Genomic DNA, 18,996 nt, shown 5'->3' with positions numbered 1-18,996 from the left:
CACACATTTGTTCCGCCCCACTCTTCCGACTCTGTTGCGGTTTGTTACTGTGGGGTCACGTGACTCCGCAACACATCGTAAGTAGGTGGGGTGTTTTCCAAAAGTACCTCCTCTTTCCTTTTCCTCGGTTCTTTTCCTTTGCCTCGCTGAAAACGTCATCGTGGGAAAGAGAATTGCTAAGTACACAGGAAAAGAGAAGAGCGGTGCTGAGAATTGGAACAGCCTTACACTAGTCTCTCTGTATCAATGGCTGTATCCCAATTAAGAGACCGCAGGCTTGAAGTACGCGCACTACGTGTACTACGTACGGTGCGTACTATAAGTACGAAAAATGCGGAAGTGAGAGGCTTGTGAAATGGGAACGGTCTAGCCTTCGTCGGGCTGTTCAGGTTGCCTAGCAACCATGATACTAACCGCGAGAAACGTTTCATACAGCTTTGTTTGACAGAAATGAAGGAGAAAAAAATGTTTTTTTTTGTCATTCATTTTTGTCATGACATCACTTTGATTAGTTGAGTATCTGAGGCTGAGACCACAGGACTGTAAAATATGATTGTTGGGCTTCATTTCTGTACTGAACAGTCATTACAAGATTAGTTAGTAAATATAATTAGCTAACGTTGGCCATGAGACTAAAGTCATCTCACTATGGTAATGTATATGTGTATATATATATATATATATATATATATATATATATATATATATATATATATATATATATATGTGTGTGTGTGTGTGTGTGTGTATTATTAAGTTACTTTTCTGACACAGTAATTAGATAAGTATTTTAAATACAATGTTGACTAAGTAATTAGTAATTAATTACTTTTTTTTAAAGTAACTTACCCAACACTGCCACTTACCCAAGGTGACCTCTAGTGGCCACATATGTTGTTATGCCAAAAATGGCTCCTACGCCCCAGCCACTAATTGTAATGGCTATCAGACATAGAAGCAAACAGAGCATTTAAATACACTTTTACACTAATGTCTAATGTAACAGGCAAAGTTTAGTTACAGGTCTTTCAAGGATGTTAGTTTTTGTTTTTAAAAGTACAGATTGTACAAGTCCATTTTTGTCATGAATGGTTTCCAGAACTCTTCCAAGTGGCCAGGAAACACATGGTGCAGAAGAATCCATTATAATGACTATAACTCCAGGTTTTAGATTCTTCTTCTTCTTCTTTTTTTTGCCTGTCACGGTTGGCTCTTTTGCCATCAGAATTATTGTCTAAAGGTGAAGAAAGATGCCCAACGGATTTAATTTACCAAATGGACCATCCCAGCCTTGCCGTAATGGTCTATTTGATTCACCTTTTATTGTTTATTTTATTTTATTTTTACTTGTTAAATACGGGACAGACTTGACTGGGAAAAAGAAAGGGGAGAAAGAAAGAGGGAAAGAAAAACAGCGGGGAAGAGGGACGGGGATAAAGGGCAAAAAACAACAAAATAAGCAGACAAAAAATACATATATCAATCTCCCAGATCACCTGTTGAGAAAGAAAAAGGAGAAAACAAGCAGAAGGAAGAACAAAAAGAGCGACATAAAAAAACAACATCACGATGAACTATGGGAGTGTAACAGTAAATACTAAATATTAAACATTATTGTGCAGCAAACTGTGAGCATGAGCGCGCTTGTATCTAAAAGGTTCCTTCATGTAATGATCTGCGAGAGGGTGTGGGGGGCCACAACCCCGTCCACCAGGGCATGAAGCAGGTATGGAGGAGATCAAGACTCCAGACATCCAGAGGCCCTCAGAACACAAGAGACCAAGGAAGACCAACAGAGAGGCAGCAACGCCACTATCCCAGGAAGAGCTGAGGACAGTCCCAGATGAGGGGTCACTCAGCAGCCGCGGAGCAGAAGCCGGGGGGGTTGCAGTGACGTGCCCGGGAGCTCCGCCGGCAGCCAGCTGTGCCAGAGTGACCGAGCCCCAGGCTCCTGGCCCCGACAAGCAGCCACCAAGGAGTGAGCCGGTGGGTACCTGGACGCCCATCCCCAGGCACCGATGTCTGCGGGCGTCTGCCACTGACAGGGGAAGTGGTGGGGGGAGATGTCCCCAGAGAGGTGGTGTCTGATACCCGACCTGACATATAGACACAGACATACAGGCACACACAGAAACAAACATCCATTCCCACCCTCATACTCTCATATCCAATTACTCAACATTCACCTAACGTGGAGACAGACATAAAGAGACACTGTACACACAATCACACTCCCCAAGCGTACTCTAAGCCCCAGGGCTAGGTACCCTTGCCCCCGGAGAGGGAAGCTGCACCAAGACCCAGGTAGTGTAACCCTTTTCCCTGGGGTGGAGAGAAGTAGACTGCCCCGGCTCGGCAGCAGCAGGGAGGCCCCACATTCCAGACCCCAATCGGACAGCCAACTTCTCCTCCCAGCGCCCCTGCTCCAGCAGGCCGCAGAGAACGAGGGTTTGAGAAGACTCCAGACCTCCCTCCGCCCGCTCATATGTAGTGTTGATGTATGTGTGTTCTAAGGTGCATTTAAAACCAAGGAGGGCATGGAGCTACCTGCGAGAGAGCAGCAGGTAAGCGCATAGCCCCTCCTGATAGCCCTCAATGTCTACATGTATTTAAAATTGGGAGGTGGGCAACGACGCCAGGGGTGAGGTTGTACACCCTGATGGTAATTTGGAAACCGTGTAGCGTGCCCACCCCCAAGATCCTATATGTATGTGTAATGAGAGTGTGAGTAATGTGAATGTCTAAGTTGTGGGATAAAATTGAGGCACAAGAAGCCAGAAGAGGACAGAAGGGGGGATGCCTCCCCTGCACCCTGGTGACACACCTTTACCCCAAGGCCCTGAATGTGTGGGTGATTGTGGTGGAGCGGGAAGAGGGAGGCAGCTGGAGATGGGGAGGGAAGGAAGGGAGGGGCAAGTGACCCCTCCCTGGGGCCAGCTCCCCCGCTGACCCCAGTAGGCACCCCCACACTCTGGAACCCACCAGGGCAAGGGGGCCCAGGCCCATCCGCACCGGGGCCCGCAGCAGAAGCACTGCCCAGCCCCACAGAGTCTGAGGGAGCCCACCCGACTCCACCCCAGAGAAAACTGCACCCACCCCATCATCCAATCATCTCCCAAACTACACAAGACAATAGACACCCAGGTTGAGTTCATTCTCTACCTCTCCTATATCTCTCCCCCACCTGCAGAGTGAGCTCCTGTAGAGAGGAGACCACCTGTAAAGATATAACAACCTCCACACCAGTTAGAGAGCCCCCTAGTTGGGCCGATGCACCAGAGGTCCCCCTGCACCCATCCGCCCACAGCTCTGGCAACACAACAGCCAAGACCCAAGCCCCCAAGGCCCAGCCAGCACCCCAGACCGGGGGCGGAGCACCCCCAGACCCCCAAGCCTCCACGCCCGTCTTGGACCCACCCAGCGGCAGCCAGACTACCAGGCCAGTAACCAACGTCCGCCAGCACAGACCTTCCCCCATCTCCGCTGTACGCAGCCACAAGGAAAACACCATCTAAGAGCCACCAGAGCCCCTAACCAGGTCATGGCCACATCCCCCGGGTTAGGCCCTCCAGGGAAAACCTCCCTAGGGACTCCCCAGACGCCCTAAGGCCATCCTTACCCCCATATCAACCACAATAGCGAAGGCAGGACCAAACCATGACCCCCCACCCCCACTAGGTGATGAAGCCAATCAAAGGAGCCCAAAGGAATTAATCAAATGTGATGGCAGAGGCTGTATCAAGACTAATGTGATCTATTAGATGGTTTTTATATTGGTTAGAATTAAGATTATTTTTATTTTTCCAGTTAATGAGGACCATTTTCTTGGCAATGCATAGGGCCGTAAAAACAACGTGGGCTGTGTTTATTTCTGCAGTGACCTCATCCAAGTTGCCCAGCAAGCATACTAAAGGGGAGGCTGGAATGTTACATTTAAAACACTTTGAAAAGTCTTCACATATCTCACGCCAAAACTTCTGAACTGGTGGACAGAACTAAAGAGCATGGATGTAATTGTCCAGTGTATTTGCTAGACAGTGTGAGCAGTTCTTGGAAGGCGTTGTTAAGGGTTCAAATATTGAGGAGGGATACAGGAGGAAAAAAAGAAAATAAAACACTGATCCGGCCGGATGGAGTCAAACGATGATTTTAATGAAGACACGTGTGGGAGATGAACACTGTACTCAGACAGCATCGATCTCCCTAACAATACACAAGCAGTTGTTTTATACCACCAGGGTTTAATTTTATGATGCCCCCTCATGCGTCATCACATGCATAAGTTTCAAAACCACAAATGTTCCGTTAACGACTTTAACACTGTTTGAAAGAGCATCTTCTTCGCCTCCACGCCAGGTGCTTCCGGTAGCTCATCTCGCTTCTCCAAAACCTCGGGCCATGCTCTGCAACAAACTAGCAATTCTGCACGCACAAAAATGCAGTTACAAGCAAAATAGGTCTGAACTCTCACCTAGAACATAAGCCTACCTACAGTGTGTATGTATGTGTGTGTGTCCTGACCTCAATTGGCACTCTGTGTCACCTCTCACCTCACCCACTAACGCTCACAACCAGACAGACAGAGGCCACTCCCAGATGTGTAGCAGTTTACTAAAACTATATATATATATATATATATATATATATATATATATATATATATATATATATATATATATATATATATATATATATATATATATATATATATATATATATATATATATATATATATATATATATATATTGAATAAATGCTGTAAATGAACGCCACTACTCAAAGCTTAATAAAAAGATATAAATGAATAAAAGATAATAATGAATAACCTGGTTATTCAAATAGCATCCTCCCAACAGCTCCTCAAAGTAACTTACACTTAGACTCTGCTTTAGTTTCACTTTCACAAGCACACTCTGCAAAAGCCTACGTTTCCTGTCTACTTTGGCTCAGAGTTAGGCCTTTCTTTTATAATGCAATATAATCTGCTTATAAACATTTAAGATTATGAAAAGCATTCAAAAGCATTTAAGATTATAGATTTAACTAATTTTACTTTAATAGCAGTAAAATATTTCTCTGATCTCCACAGCGTATAGCCCATCTTGAACATCCTATGACCAGTATAGTGCACTCTATGTAATATTTTGTATTGTATTAATTGCAAACTAGGATTTCTGATCCATTGAAAGGTTTTTAAGCATATCTGAGACCAAAGGTTTTGGTCTAAGCTGATCAATAAATCTGCTTCCCATTTTGCAATAGGAAGGGATATCGATTCATCTATTTTAGAAAGTGTTCTGTATATTTTAGACAATAATATGGGGGGTTTGAGATTAAAAAAATTGTACCAAACTAGGTGATGTTTGTAATTCAACTTCACCAGGAATAAATTTCTTTTTTACTATGGATTTAGGGATCGAATGGCCCGTAGCAATGGGCCAGACACCCCATACTCCCGCAACATCTCCCACAGGACACCCCGAGGGACACGGTCGAATGCCTTCTCCAAGTCCACAAAACACATGTAGACTGGTTGGGCAAACTCCCATGCACCCTCAAGTATCCTCGAGAGGATAAAGAGCTGGTCCAGTGTTCCGCGACCAGGACAAAAACCGCATTGTTTCTCCTGTATCCGAGGTTCGACTAGCGGACGAACTCTCCTTTCCAGCACTCTGGCATACTTTCCCAGGGAGGCTGAGGAGTGTGATCCCCCTGTAGTTGGAACACACCCTCCGGTCCCCCTTCTTAAACATGGGGACCACCACCCCGGTCTGTCAGTCCACGGGTACTGCCCCTGATCTCCACGCAACATTGCAGAGGCGTGTCAACCAGGACAGCCCTACAACGCTTGGCCTGTCGATACCTGTCGGCTGCCTCCGGAGTCCCACAGGCTAACCAAGCCCGATAGGACTCCTTCTTCAGCCTGGTGGCTCCCTTCACCTCTGGTGTCCACCATTTGGTTCGGGGATTACCACCACGGCAGGCACCAACCACCTTGCGGCTGCAGCTCAATGCAGCAGCTTCGGCAATGGAGACGCTGAACATGGTCCATTCGGACTCAATGTCCCCAGTCTCCCTCGGAATGTTGTTGAAGCTCTGCCGGAGGTGTGCATTGAAGATCTCGGGGAGGCCATTCGACCCCTATACAACCGTTGCAAGAGCTTGGTTCGCATTGCCGGCAATAAGTCGGACTCGTTTCCGGTGGGTGATGGGCTCCGCCAGGGCTGCCCTTTGTCACCGGTTCTGTTCATAATTTTTATGGACAGAATTTCTAGGCGCAGCCAAGTGGCGAAGAGCTTTTGCTTTGGTGGCCTCAGAATCTCATCTCTGATCTTTGCGGATGATGTGGTTCTGTTGGCTTCATCAGTTGAGGGCCTCCAGCTCGCACTGGAACGGTTCGCAGCCGAGTGTGCCTCCTAATCTGAGGCCATGGTTCTCAGCCGGAAAAGGGTGGAGTGCCCACTCCGGGTCGGAGATGAGTTCCTGCCCCAAGTGGAGGAGTTCAAGTATCTCGGGGTCTTGTTCGCGAGTGATGGGAGAAGGGAGCTGGAGATCGACAGACGGATTGGGGCTGCAGCTGCAGTAATGCAGACACTGCACTGGTCAGTCGTGGTGAAGAGGGAGCTGAGTGTGAAAGCGAAGCTCTCAATTTACCGGTCGATCTACGTCCCTACCCTCACCTATGGCCACGAGCTGTGGGTAGTGACCGAAAGAACGAGATCGCGGATACAAGCGGCAGAAATGAGCTTCCTCCGAAGGGTGGCTGGCCTCTCCCTTAGAGATAGGGTGAGAAGTTCAGCCATCCGGAAGGGGCTCAGAGTAGAGCCGCTGCTGCTCCACATCGAAAGGAGCCAGCTGAGGTGGTTCGGGCATCTGACAAGGATGCCCCCTGGGCGCCTCCTGGGTGAGGTGTTCCAGGCATGTCCCACCAGGAGGAGGCCCCGCGGCAGACCCAGGACACGCTGGAGAGATTATATCTCTCGGCTGGCCTGGAAACGCTTTGGTGTTCCCCCGGATAAGCTGGAGGAGGTGGCTGGGGAGAGGGAGGTCTGGGCCTCGTGGCTTAGGCTGCTGCCCCCGCGACCCGGCCTCGGATAAAGCGGAGGAAGATGGATGGATGGACTATGGATTTAATTTGTTGATATTCCAAAAATCGTTTGTTGATCCCATATTGTGTAACTAGTCTGTCAAACTAAATAAAGTCTGTTCCTTCCAATATATGTTCCAAGTATTTAATTCCTTTGCAACTCCAATCTGGAAAGTTTATCATATTATTGTTTTGTAATATGTCCGGATTGTTCCAGATAGGTGTACGTTTGCATGGGATTAATGAAGACTGTCATTTTTAGAAACTCCCACCATGCTGTCAGAGAAGAGCTGATGTTGATGCTTTTAAAGCATTCATGTCGTTTGATGTTTGAGCTGAAAAATGGTAAGTCTGAAATTTCTAGATTATTACATAGTGCCTGTTCTACATCTATCCAAGGTTCATCTAAGAGGGTGTGTTTAAACCATCTAGAGATGAACTGAAGCCTATTGGCTAAAAAATAGTGATTAAAGTTTGTATGTAGGGCTGGGCCATATTATACCGTGAATGGTATAATATGGCCCAGTCCTACATGCGAACACAATTTAATGAGAATAGTTGGTCCAAACAGTCAGTCTTAAATAAGAAGATAACAATATACATACATACCTCACAGTAACTGCACTTAAAGTTTCTTTCTGGTGTGGATCTGTTGGTGGATTTTAAGGTAACGTGGAGCTTTAAAAGTCTTATCACAAACGTCACATTTAAAAGGTCTCCCAACAGTGTGGGTAAACATATGGTGTTCTAAGTCTTTATATTTCACAAACAGTTTCCCACACTGATCACAGCAGTAAACGTCATTTCCAGTGTGAATGCGGAGGTGAACATTTAGGCTGCCTTGCCAGCGGAAGGTTTTTCCACATATGTGGCAGCTGTACGCCTTAAATCCAGCGTGGATAACTTGATGACGCTGTAAGAGGCCACTGTGAGTAAAAGCTCTCCCACACTGATCACAGCTGTACGCTTTAACTCCACTGTGGATGAGTTGGTGTGTTTTTAAGTTAACAGCCTTGGTAAAAGATTTTCCACAAAAGTCACAGGTGTATGCTTTAACTCCACTGTGGATGAGTTGGTGTGTTTTTAAGGTTCCAGCCAGGGTAAACGATTTTCCACACAAGTCACAGGTGTATGCCTTAACGCCACTGTGGATGAGTTGGTGTGCTTTTAAGCTTTCGGCCCAGGTAAAAGTTTTTCCACACAAGTCACAGGTGTATGCTTTAACTCCACTGTGGATGAGTTGGTGTCTTTTTAAGTTTCGAGCGTGGGTAAAAGATTTTCCACACAAGTCACAGGTGTACGCTTTAACTCCACTGTGGATGAGTTGGTGTGTTTGTAAGCTTCCAGCCTGGGTAAAAGATTTTCCACACAAGTCACAGGTGTATGCTTTAACACCACTGTGGATGAGTTGGTGTGTTTGTAAGCTTCCAGCCTGGGTAAAAGATTTTCCACACAAGTCACAGGTGTATGCTTTAACACCACTGTGGATGAGTTGGTGTGTTTGTAAGCTTCCAGCCTGGGTAAAAGATTTTCCACACAAGTCACAGGTGTATGCTTTAACTCCACTGTGGATGTGTTGGTGTCTTTTAAAGCTTCCAGCCTGGATAAAAGATTTTCCACACAAGTCACAGGTGTACGCTTTAACTCCACTGTGGATGAGTTGGTGTGTTTGTAAGTTAAAAGCCTGGGTAAAAGATTTTCCACACAAGTCACAGTAGTATGCTTTAACTCCACTGTGGATGTGTTGGTGTGTTTTTAAGCTTCCAGCCTGGGTAAAAGATTTTCCACACAAGTCGCAGGTGTACGCTTTAACTCCACTGTGGATGATTTTGTGTTTTTTTAAGTTTCCAGCCAGGGTAAAAGATTTTCCACACAAGTCACAGCTGTACGGTTTAACTCCACTGTGGATGAGTTGGTGTTTTTTTAAGTTTCCAGCCAGGGTAAAAGATTTTCCACACAAGTCACAGCTGTACGGTTTAACACCACTGTGGATGAGTTGGTGTCTTTTTAAGCTCCCAGACTGGGTAAAATCCTTCCCACATTCATCACAGCTGTATTTTTTCTCTCCCTTTCTTCTGTGAGGTTTGTCGGCCTCCTGAGAGCGCTGACTTCTCGCTCCATGTTGGTCCTGCAGTGACAGAGATACAAAGAGGCAGTGAGTGAAATGCAGTCGTGGAACAAACTGAAACTCCATTAGTGGAATCAAAGATGTCAACAAACACATTGTAGGTGTGTTACCACCACATTCTGGTGATATTATCACATTACAATTATGAGCTACAATGAGAGTTGTGACGTGCACACAGTTTCAATAGCAGAGATATTTTTGCTCACCTTTTGGGTTGAAGTCATTGTTTCCTCTGTAGTGGCTGAGCTGAGTCTAAATGGCTCGTCTCCTCCTGATGATCAGCTGGAACAAAAAATATATTTATATGTATTTCATCCTTGACCAAAAGAAGCTGTGATGGAAAGCTCAAATCCACTCAAACTAAATGTCTTCACTCAGTGTGTCAGCCTTTTTAAATTCCGTTCTTTTGAATTCTTTTGGCGACAGAGAAAGACTGGACTCAGAGTGGTCAAGCTAAATAAAAATAAAGACATTAATTTTACATTTCCGGAAACGGAGGCCTGTCACACTAACACACACTTTTTCCATCTAGTTTCCTGTGTTTTATTAATATGGCGCAGCACCTCTATACTTCCTGTTTCTTAACTTCCCCTTACTGAAGCCTCTGTTGCTAGGCGACCTGTCACCCTCTAACCTAGTTCTTTCTCACAGACTTTATTACAAAGCACAAAAAACAATATAATCAGCAAATAAGGACTAAGGATATATATTTATTTCGTAACAGCCTCCAGTTAACAACAGTGGTGAGAAAATGCACTAATGAACCTCCACTGATTGAGTAAAAGAAGTTTGGTGCTTCATTTGAACCTCATAGATTTTATTTTTAAAAAAGGGAAAAAAAACACACTAAAAAACAGAAGGTGAGCTGATAGTAAGAGGTTCATCATCTCACACTAAATCAGGATTGTTAGACCATGTCATGGTTCACTTGATCCCTGCAAAAAGGCACAAACTGAAACTCAAAAGCTTTTGTTAAGACACTGAAGCAGTGGACTGATGAGGCTGTGGAGAATCTCCAGGTGTGTCTGGACTGTACCGACTAGGAGGTTTTCAGGATTGTTACCAACAGTTTGGATTAATATAGAGATGCTGTGACATCAGCTTCTGTGAGGAAGCTACACAGCATCACACACCAGGATGAGTTAGAATAATGACCAGCTCTGGTTCACAGCTAAAAATATATATATTTAAATCCTAACAATACCCAACAGGATTAAAAACATTCTTCTTCTCCCAACTCACCAAGAGCTGCACATTAACCGCCACATTATGTTTTAATTCTCAGCGCTTTCAAATATGAACTTTCATCTCTGTTTCATTAACATCTTCCTGTGCATCACTTTACAGCAGCCAGACTCATTAAAATGAGACTTTGTAGGAGTTCACTTCCTCTCATGTGTTCATCCACAGCAGCTGGACAGTAAAGTTTATTGTGACCCTGATACTGCAGTAGATCGCCCTGATTTCCTGTTATCACTTCAAATAGAAATGAGGCTGTAGAGGTTTGGTGCATGCAGAAAAACAGCTGCAGGGCCAATGAGAAGACTTTTCTGCTCCAACTTCTCCCAGCATGCTGAGCTAATGATTAGTTGGTGTTTTTCTCCAAACACTCTCTCACTCTTCTCTCAACGTGTTCACAATAAACTGTGAACAGACACCGAGGAGAGCAGCAGAAGACCTCATTCAGGAGCTAAACTCAACATGAACTGAACTCACAGTAAAGTTAGCTCGGTGCTTACCTTTAGATGAGCCCACAAACCGAGAGAAACTCCGTGATGAAGCTGGAACTCTTTCCAAACACAGGAAACAGATCAGGGAGCAGAGACCCACGTGGTTCACGCTGATCTCAGCTACGATCCAGGAGACAAGGGTGGGCAGATTGTTGCAGATATCGATCAGGACGTTGGTAGTGGTTTATGATCAATACTTTAGTTTGTTTCTCTCCTCTAACTTCACTACTTTACTCCCGTTTCATGAAAAAGGAGCTCTCTCTGCTTGACTCCTCTCCTGCACACATTTGTTCCGCCCCACTCTTCCGACTCTGCTGCGGTTTGTTACTGTGGGGTCACGTGACTCCGCTACACATCGTAAGTAGGTGGGGTGTTTTCCAAAAGTACCTCCTCTTTCTTTTTACTCGGTTCTTTTCCTTTGCCTCGTTGAAAACGTCATTTTGGGAAGGAGAATTGCTAAGGAAAAGAGAAGAGCGGTGCTGAGAATTGGAACAGCCTTACACTAGTCTCTCTGTATCAATGGCTGTATCCCAATTAAGAGACCGCACGCTTGAAGTACGCGCACTACGTGCACTACGTACGGTGCGTACTACGAAAAATGCGGAAAAAGTACGGAAAAATGCGGAAGTGAGAAGCTTGTGAAATGGGACGGTCTAGCCTTCGTCGGGCTGTTCAGGTTGCCTAGCAACCATGATACTAACCGCGAGAAACGTTTCATACAGCTTTGTTTGACAGAAATGAAGGAGAAAAAATGTTTTGTTTGTCATTCATTTTTGTCATGACATCACTTTGATTAGTTGAGTATCTGAGGCTGAGACCACAGGACTGTAAAATATGATTGTTGGGCTTCATTTCTGTACTGAACAGTCATTACAAAAGTAGTTAGTAAATATAATTAGCTAACATTGGCCATGAGACTAAAGTCATCTCACTGTGGTAATATGTACATATATATATATATATATATATATATATATATATATTAGATTAGATAAAACTTTATTAATCCCTCGGGTGGGTTCCTCTGGGAAATTTGTTTTCCAAAAAGCACAGCACCGACAGAAGTTACAGAGTTAAGAATATTATATATATATATACACACATATATAAATACAAAGACATATATAGATAAAATATACAAAGGGGATAAATAGAATAAATAGGAATAAAAATAAAAATACAAGTGAATTGCACATTTCAAGTATGGAGTCTATTGCACCGCTGATTATTAACAAAAAGTATTGCACAAAAGGTAATTGCACAGTGAAGTGGAGAGGCACTACAGCTTAGTTGTTCCCCCCTCCTTTGTCCTCCTGTTTCCCCTCCCTCTCCCCTCCAGAGAGGAGTTAAACAGTTTGATGGCGTGTGGGACAAAGGAGTTTTTAAGTCTGTTGGTTCTTGTCTTTGGGAGAAGCAACCTGTCACTGAACAGACTCTTCTGGTTGTTTATGGCCGTGTGCAGAGGATGCCCAGCATTGTCCATAATGTCCAGCAGTTTCTTTAGTGTCCTTTTCTCTGCCACTGACACCAGAGTGTCCAGCTTCATGCCGACCACAGAGCCAGCCTTCCTGATCAGTTTTTCCAGCCTGGATGAGTCCTTCTTTGCTGTGCTGCTCCCCCAGCACACCACAGCATAGAACAGTACTCCAGCAACCACCGACTGGTAAAACATCCTCAGGAGCTTCCTGCAGATGTTAAAAGACCTCAGCCTCCTGAGGAAGTACAGTCGGCTTTGGGCTTTTTTGTACAGGTGCTCTGTGTTGCATGACCAGTCCAGTTTATTGTCCACCTACAGCCCGAGGTACTTGTACTTGTTGACCACCTCCACCTCCTCCCCCTCTATCTGAACCGGCAGTGGACCTGCTCTGGACCTCCCAAAGTCCACAACCAGTTCCTTAGTCTTTGAGGTGTTGAGTTGCAGGTGGTTTGTGTGGCTGTAGCTCAGGTGGCAGAGCAGGTCAGCCACTAACCAGAAGGTCGGTGGTTCGATCCCAGGCTGCTCCAGTCTGCATGCCAAATATCCTTGGGCAAGATACTAACCCCGCGTTGCTCTCCGATGCATCCATCGGAGTGGGAATGTGTATGAATGGTAGATTACTTAGCACTTAGGTCAGAAAAAAGTGCTTGTGTGAATGGGTGTGATTGGGTGAATGAATTAGTTGTATAAAGCGCTTTGAGTGCTCAGACAGAGTAGAAAAGCGCTATATAAGAACAAGTCCATTTACCATTTACCACTCCATACGACAAAGTTCCTCACCAGACTTCTGTACTCCTCTTCCTGGTCATCCCAGATACACCCCATGATGGCTGTGTCGTCTTCAAACCTCTGAATGTGGCATAATTCAGAGTTGTAGCAGACGTGATGTCCTTCAGCCTGACGTACTGTGGCCTGTCGGTGAGGTAGTCGGAGATCCAAGCCACCAGGCAGGGGTCCACCTCCATCCTGTTCAGTTTTTCCTGGAGCAGACAGGGCCGGATGGTATTAAAGGCACTGGAAAAGTCAAGAAACAGGATCCTGACCGTGCCTTTTCCCCCATCGAGGTGTGAGTGGGCTCTATGCAGGAGGTACAGGATGGCATCCTCCACTCCGACACCCGCCTTGTAGGCGAACTGTAGTGGGTCCTGGGCATGTTGTACCTGTGGTCGGAGGAGGTTGAGGAAGAGCCGCTCTAGAGTCTTCATAAGATGTGACGTCAGTGCCACCGGTCGGAAGTCATTCAGCTCATTGGGCCGGTTCCTTTTGGGGACCGGGATGATGCAGGATGTCTTCCATAGGGCGGGCACTCTCCCCAGTCGCAGACTGAGATTGAAGACTCGTTGTAGCGGCTCCCCAAGTTCAGCAGCACACGCCTTTAGCATCCTCGGACACACCTTGTCCGGACCTGCTGCCTTTCTGGGGCGAAGCTTCCTCAGTTGTCTCCTGACCTGATCCACTGTGACACTGGGAGATGATTGGAAGGAAGGGGGGGAAGATGTCCTGCTGCTGAGAGAGGGATTGGAGGAGGGGGGTGTCATCATAGTGTCAGGAAGGGGGGGAAGCAAGGGAGGTAGGAGAGTGGGGAGAGGGCTCTGTAGTAAAGGTGAGGGTGAGGGTGGGGGGGTTGTGGGCTGGTCAAACCTGTTGAAGAAGTTGTTGAGTTCGTTTGCCTTCTCCACAGTCCCCCCCCCCACTGTGCTGTTCTTGGTGTTGTGGCCTGTGATGGTTTTCACACCATTCCAGACCTCCCTCATATTGTTCCTCTCCAACTTCTGCTCCACCTTCCTCCTGTAGGTGTCCTTTGCTTCCCTCAGGCAGCGTTTCACCTCCCGCTGTGCTGCTTTCATCTCCTCCTTCACTTTGCTCCTGAAAGCCTTCTTCTTCATGTTGAGGACAGCTTTGACTTCCTGTGTTACCCACGGTTTGTTATTAGGGTAACACCGTACCGTCTTAGCAGGGGCGACCGTGTCCACACAAAAGTTGAGGTAGTCTGTAAGACAGTGTGTCGCCCCCTCTATGTCCTCACCATGTGGGCTCAGAAGCACGTCCCAGTCTGTGGTGTCATAACAGTCTCTCAGAGCATCCTCCTTTTCTGGGGTCCATCTCCTGATGGAGCGTGTTGTGACAGGCTGCCTTTGGACGAGGGGTGTGTATTGTGGCTGTAGGTAAACCAGGTTGTGGTCTGACTTCCCTAGTGGGGGGAGGGGGGTGGCTCTGTATGCATCTCTCACATTAGCATACAGTAGGTCAATTGTCCTGTTGCTCCTTGTGGGACAATTCACAAACTGGTGAAAAGCAGCCAGAGTAGAATCCAGTGTGGCATGATTAAAGTCTCCAGATATAATAATGAAAGCCTCGGGGTTTTGTGTCTGAAGTCTTGCTGTGACTGTGTGTATTTTCTCACAGGCGGCTGTTGCGTCGGCCTTCGGAGGGATGTAAACACACACACAGATCACATGACTGAACTCCCGAGGTAGATAATATGGCTGCAAGCTAACAGCTAGCAGCTCCAGGTCCGGACGGCATACCGAAACTTTAACGGAGACATGTCCGGGGTTGCAGTATCTGTTGTTAACGTAGACAATGAGTCCCCCACCTCTGCTTTTTCCGCTGGCCTGCGTGTCCCTATCGGCTCTCACGGATGTGAAACCGCATAGGTCTATGTTAGCCTGTGGCGTTAGCTCGGTTAGCCACGTCTCCGTGAAGATAAACAAACTGCACTCACGGTATAGTCGGTGGTTGTTTAGAGCACACAGTTAGTCCATTTTATTCGGTAGCGAGTTCACGTTGCCCATTATCACTGTCGGGATTGATGGTTTGAATCGCCTCGGGTGATCCGCTTTCCTCGCTCCAGCCTTGCAGTCTCTGTAGCTCCTCTTTATCTCAGCCGGGATGTTGTGTCGCATGCCGGTCTGTCCCTTTGTTCTTAGAGCCAGCAGCTCCGCTCTCGAGTAGATGAAGGAGCTGGTTCCAGAAGTTTTAAAAAGTGCATTATCCATCTTGTATCGCTATATCTAAGAGGTAGAAGTACAGTAACTAGAGGAAGGTGAAATAAAGTTTGAAAGCCTAGTCTAAAAAAAGTTAAAAGTTAAGAAAAAGTGCGGTGTTGCAGAGCTACTTGGAAAGGCTGCCGTCACTCCAGCGCCATCTTTACATACATACATATATATATATATATATATATATATATATATATATATATATATATATATATATATATATATACATATATATATATACATATATATATATATATACATATATATATATACATATATATATATACATATATATATATATATATATATATATACATATATATACATATATATATATATATATATATATATATATATATATATATATATATATATATATATATATATATATATACATATATATATACATATATATATATATATATATATATATATATATATATATATATATATATATATATATATATATATATATATATATATATATATATATATATATATATATATATATATATATATATATATATATATATATATATATATATATATATAAGTTACTATAAGTTATTAAGTTACTTTTCTGACACAGAAATTAGATAAGTATTTTAAATACAATATTGACTAAGTAATTAGTAATTAATTACTTTTTTAAAGTAACTTACCCAACACTGCCGGTCACAAACTGTTTGCCTTCTTACAATTAACGACACACCTGATGCCGACTAAGTGCGTCTACCTTAAATACCTTTACATGAACAAACCATACCAAAACAGAAAAAGGTGACCTCTAGTGGCCACATATGTTATCAAGCCAAAAATGGCTCCTACGCCCCAGCCACTAATATGTATGTATATGTGTAATGTAATGGCTATCAGACATGGCAATTCTAATCACAAAGAAAATAAGGAGCCACTCATACAGTCTACTTTAGACATATGTAGTCACATAAATAACCACAAGCAAACAGAGCATTTAAATACACTTTTACACTAATGTCTAATGTAACAGGCAAAGTTTAGTTACAGGTCTTTCAAGGATGTTAGTTTTTGTTTTTAAAAGTACAGATTGTACAAGTCCATTTTTGTCATGAATGGTTTCCAGAACTCTTCCAAGTGGCCAGGAAACACATGGTGCAGAAGAATCCATTATAATGACTATGTGATGGCTGCAACTACAGCCCCACAGTGGTAATGCCCACCATGTCTGTAGAGGCTTATAAGTAACATAACATTCACATTTGTCTTTCTTTAAATATAGGCATTAGTTTACAGGATAATAAATAACTGGTTTTTGTTTAAAGTTAATTCACATATCCACATGACACTGTATTCTAAAATAAGTGCGCACATTTTAGTTTACACTGTTATGTATGATTAATCTTTTGTTTTCCAAGTTACCTTAGTTGCAGCTGCTCCAGTCCCTTGATTGAGGAGCCAAGAGGTGGAAAAAGGGGCGGAGCGAGTTTTAAAGGAACAATACAAATTGGTTCATGCCATAATTCGGGACCATGGGGGGGAATTGGAGTTTATTATGTTTGGTTTAGTTAGGTTTTGTGTATTTTACCCCTTTTTCTGTTTTTGTGGGCTGATCAGCCACTATTTAAGTTTCCCCTTTGTCTTGTTAAGTTAGGTCAGTTTGTTTGAGTTATCAGTACTTTGAGTAGAGTTTTGTTATTTTGACCTCTTTTATGGGCCCAAGATTTTGATTCTTTTGTCATGATTTAACTAATTATGTTCTTTTGGGTTAAATAAAAAATCATTTTTTTGGACGTCAACCTGTGTCTAATTTGCCTTCACTGCTCGGTCCATCACAAGTGGTGTCAGGAGTGGGATCAGCAGTTGAAGGCACAGGATTTTTTTTCTCATTTTTTCCCCCTCTTCACTTATCAAGCCATGCACAGAATGGGAAGGAGTGGCAGAGGAGCAAAAGGAGATTGTCAAAACCAGCCAGTTGGAGTGGTAGAGCAAGTAGAAGGAGAAGAGGAAAATGGAGCCTCTGGAGGGGTGGATAGTACTGAGAGCCAAGGTAAGGAGCCGACAATGTCAGAACTGATTTCCATCCTTCGTTCTCATATGGGTCAGCAGGAGGCCCAGGAAGAAAGAAGAAGGGAGGAGTTCACCCGCCAGGAACAGCGCTTTAGAGCACTACAACATCAGTTTCAGCTGTTGCAGGTAGAAGTGCAAGCTCGTACCTCCCCGGTCCCTGAGCCTCAGATGGAGGTCTCTGAGCCTCAAATGGAGGAACCTGAACAACCAGAGGTAGAGTCCTTTGAAGAGGAGGATCCTCCTGGTGCTGGCTCCAGTAATGAGCAAATACATCCTCAATCAGGTCAGTCTCGCTTTTATGAACCCAGGCTGGAAAAATTGACAGAGGAGGATGATATTGAACATTTTTTAACAACATTTGAACGCATGGCTGTAGTTTGCCGGTGGAAAAAAATGGACTGGGTTTTTCATCTGATTCCTTTACTCACTGGCAAAGCAAGAGGTGCGTATGTTCATATGGATATGGATGACTCTCTAGACTATGACAAAGTTAAAGCAGCTATTCTTCAAAAATATGACATTAATCCTGAGACATATAGACTGAGATTCCGTTCGCTGGAGGTAAAATCTGATGAGAATCCAAAAGAACTATATGCAAGATTGAAAGAGTTATATGAGAAATGGATAAAGCCAAAAGGAAAAACGGTGCATGAGGTTGGGGAAATATTAATTTTAGAGCAATACTTGAGAATGCTGTCTCCTGAGTTACAGATATGGATTAAAGAACGCAATCCAAACTCTGCAGTGGCGGCTGCAGAGCTGGCTGATGTGTTTGTGGCAGCATGGAGAAAAGGACAGCCATGGAGCCACACAGCATGGAAAATGAGAGATATTCCAAAATCTGTCCCTCACTACCAGAAAGCAGGGGTGAGTAAACATCCAAAGAGCCAGCCTGTCAATATGCCGTCAAGACCCCCACCTAAGACTGTGATTTGTTATTTGTGTGGGATGGAGGGCCATACAAAACCTATGTGCCCGAAGAATTCTACAAAGATAACTCAGATGTGTTTTGTGCCCCGACAAAGTGTGGAGCCTAAGGTGGAGTTTGAGAATGGTTTCAAAATGACCTTAGTTGAGGTTGATGGGAAACCATTAAAGGCCCTGGTTGACTCAGGAAGTACTCAGACTCTTGTGCACCGAGACTTTGTTCCTGCAAATAAAGTTAATAATGTGGAGACAATCCCTGTTCGCTGCATTCATGGAGATGAGAGGTCATATCCGACAGCAGATCTGTACATCAAGGTACAGGGACAAACGTATATTCTAAATATTGGTGTTGCAGAGAATCTGCCATTTCCAGTAGTGCTGGGTCGAGATCTGCCTGTGTTGTTTGACTTGCTGAATCCTAGTCATGCATGCAATGTTGCAGTAACAAGAGCTCAAGCTAAGAAGAAAGAGGAGCCCTTACACCCACTCTGTGCCTTGCCCTTCTATGATGCGGACATAGAGACTGCACCCGGGAAGTCTCGTAAGTCACGTGGACAGAGAAGGCAAGAGAAGTTTCTACATACTGCTGTTCGAGTAGCTC

General features: G+C 44.5%; 1 protein-coding gene and 1 pseudogene across 2 annotated transcripts; both read right to left on the bottom strand.

The window, feature by feature from the left end:
• Window positions 1–4,137: 4,137 nt before the first annotated feature.
• LOC148101623 (uncharacterized) lies at window positions 4,138–11,220 on the bottom strand. Of its 2 annotated transcripts, XM_087846602.1 has the most exons (4): window positions 10,956–11,220; window positions 9,423–9,498; window positions 7,698–9,216; window positions 4,138–4,422 (listed from the first exon to the last, which is right to left on the bottom strand). In XM_087846602.1, exons 2-3 carry the CDS (start codon window positions 9,438–9,440, stop codon window positions 7,714–7,716), a joined length of 1,521 nt encoding a protein of 506 aa, XP_087702728.1. In that variant the 5' UTR covers window positions 9,441–9,498; window positions 10,956–11,220; the 3' UTR covers window positions 4,138–4,422; window positions 7,698–7,713. The 2 variants fall into 2 exon arrangements, with proteins under 2 accessions (XP_087702728.1, XP_087702727.1); XM_087846601.1 differs by lacking the exon at window positions 4,138–4,422 and having other exon boundaries at window positions 6,420–9,216.
• A 2,894-nt stretch (window positions 11,221–14,114) lies between these two features.
• On the bottom strand, window positions 14,115–16,624 carry LOC148101622 (uncharacterized; annotated as a pseudogene).
• Between the last annotated feature and the right edge of the window lie 2,372 nt (window positions 16,625–18,996).

This window comes from Neolamprologus brichardi, chromosome 9 (assembly GCF_056152115.1).
Source record: "Neolamprologus brichardi isolate AB-2024 chromosome 9, ASM5615211v1, whole genome shotgun sequence".
In the NCBI taxonomy this organism is placed as follows: domain Eukaryota; kingdom Metazoa; phylum Chordata; class Actinopteri; order Cichliformes; family Cichlidae; genus Neolamprologus; species Neolamprologus brichardi.
The sequence above is the reverse complement of the archived record's forward strand: the minus strand, read 5'-3'. Positions and strand labels throughout refer to the sequence as shown.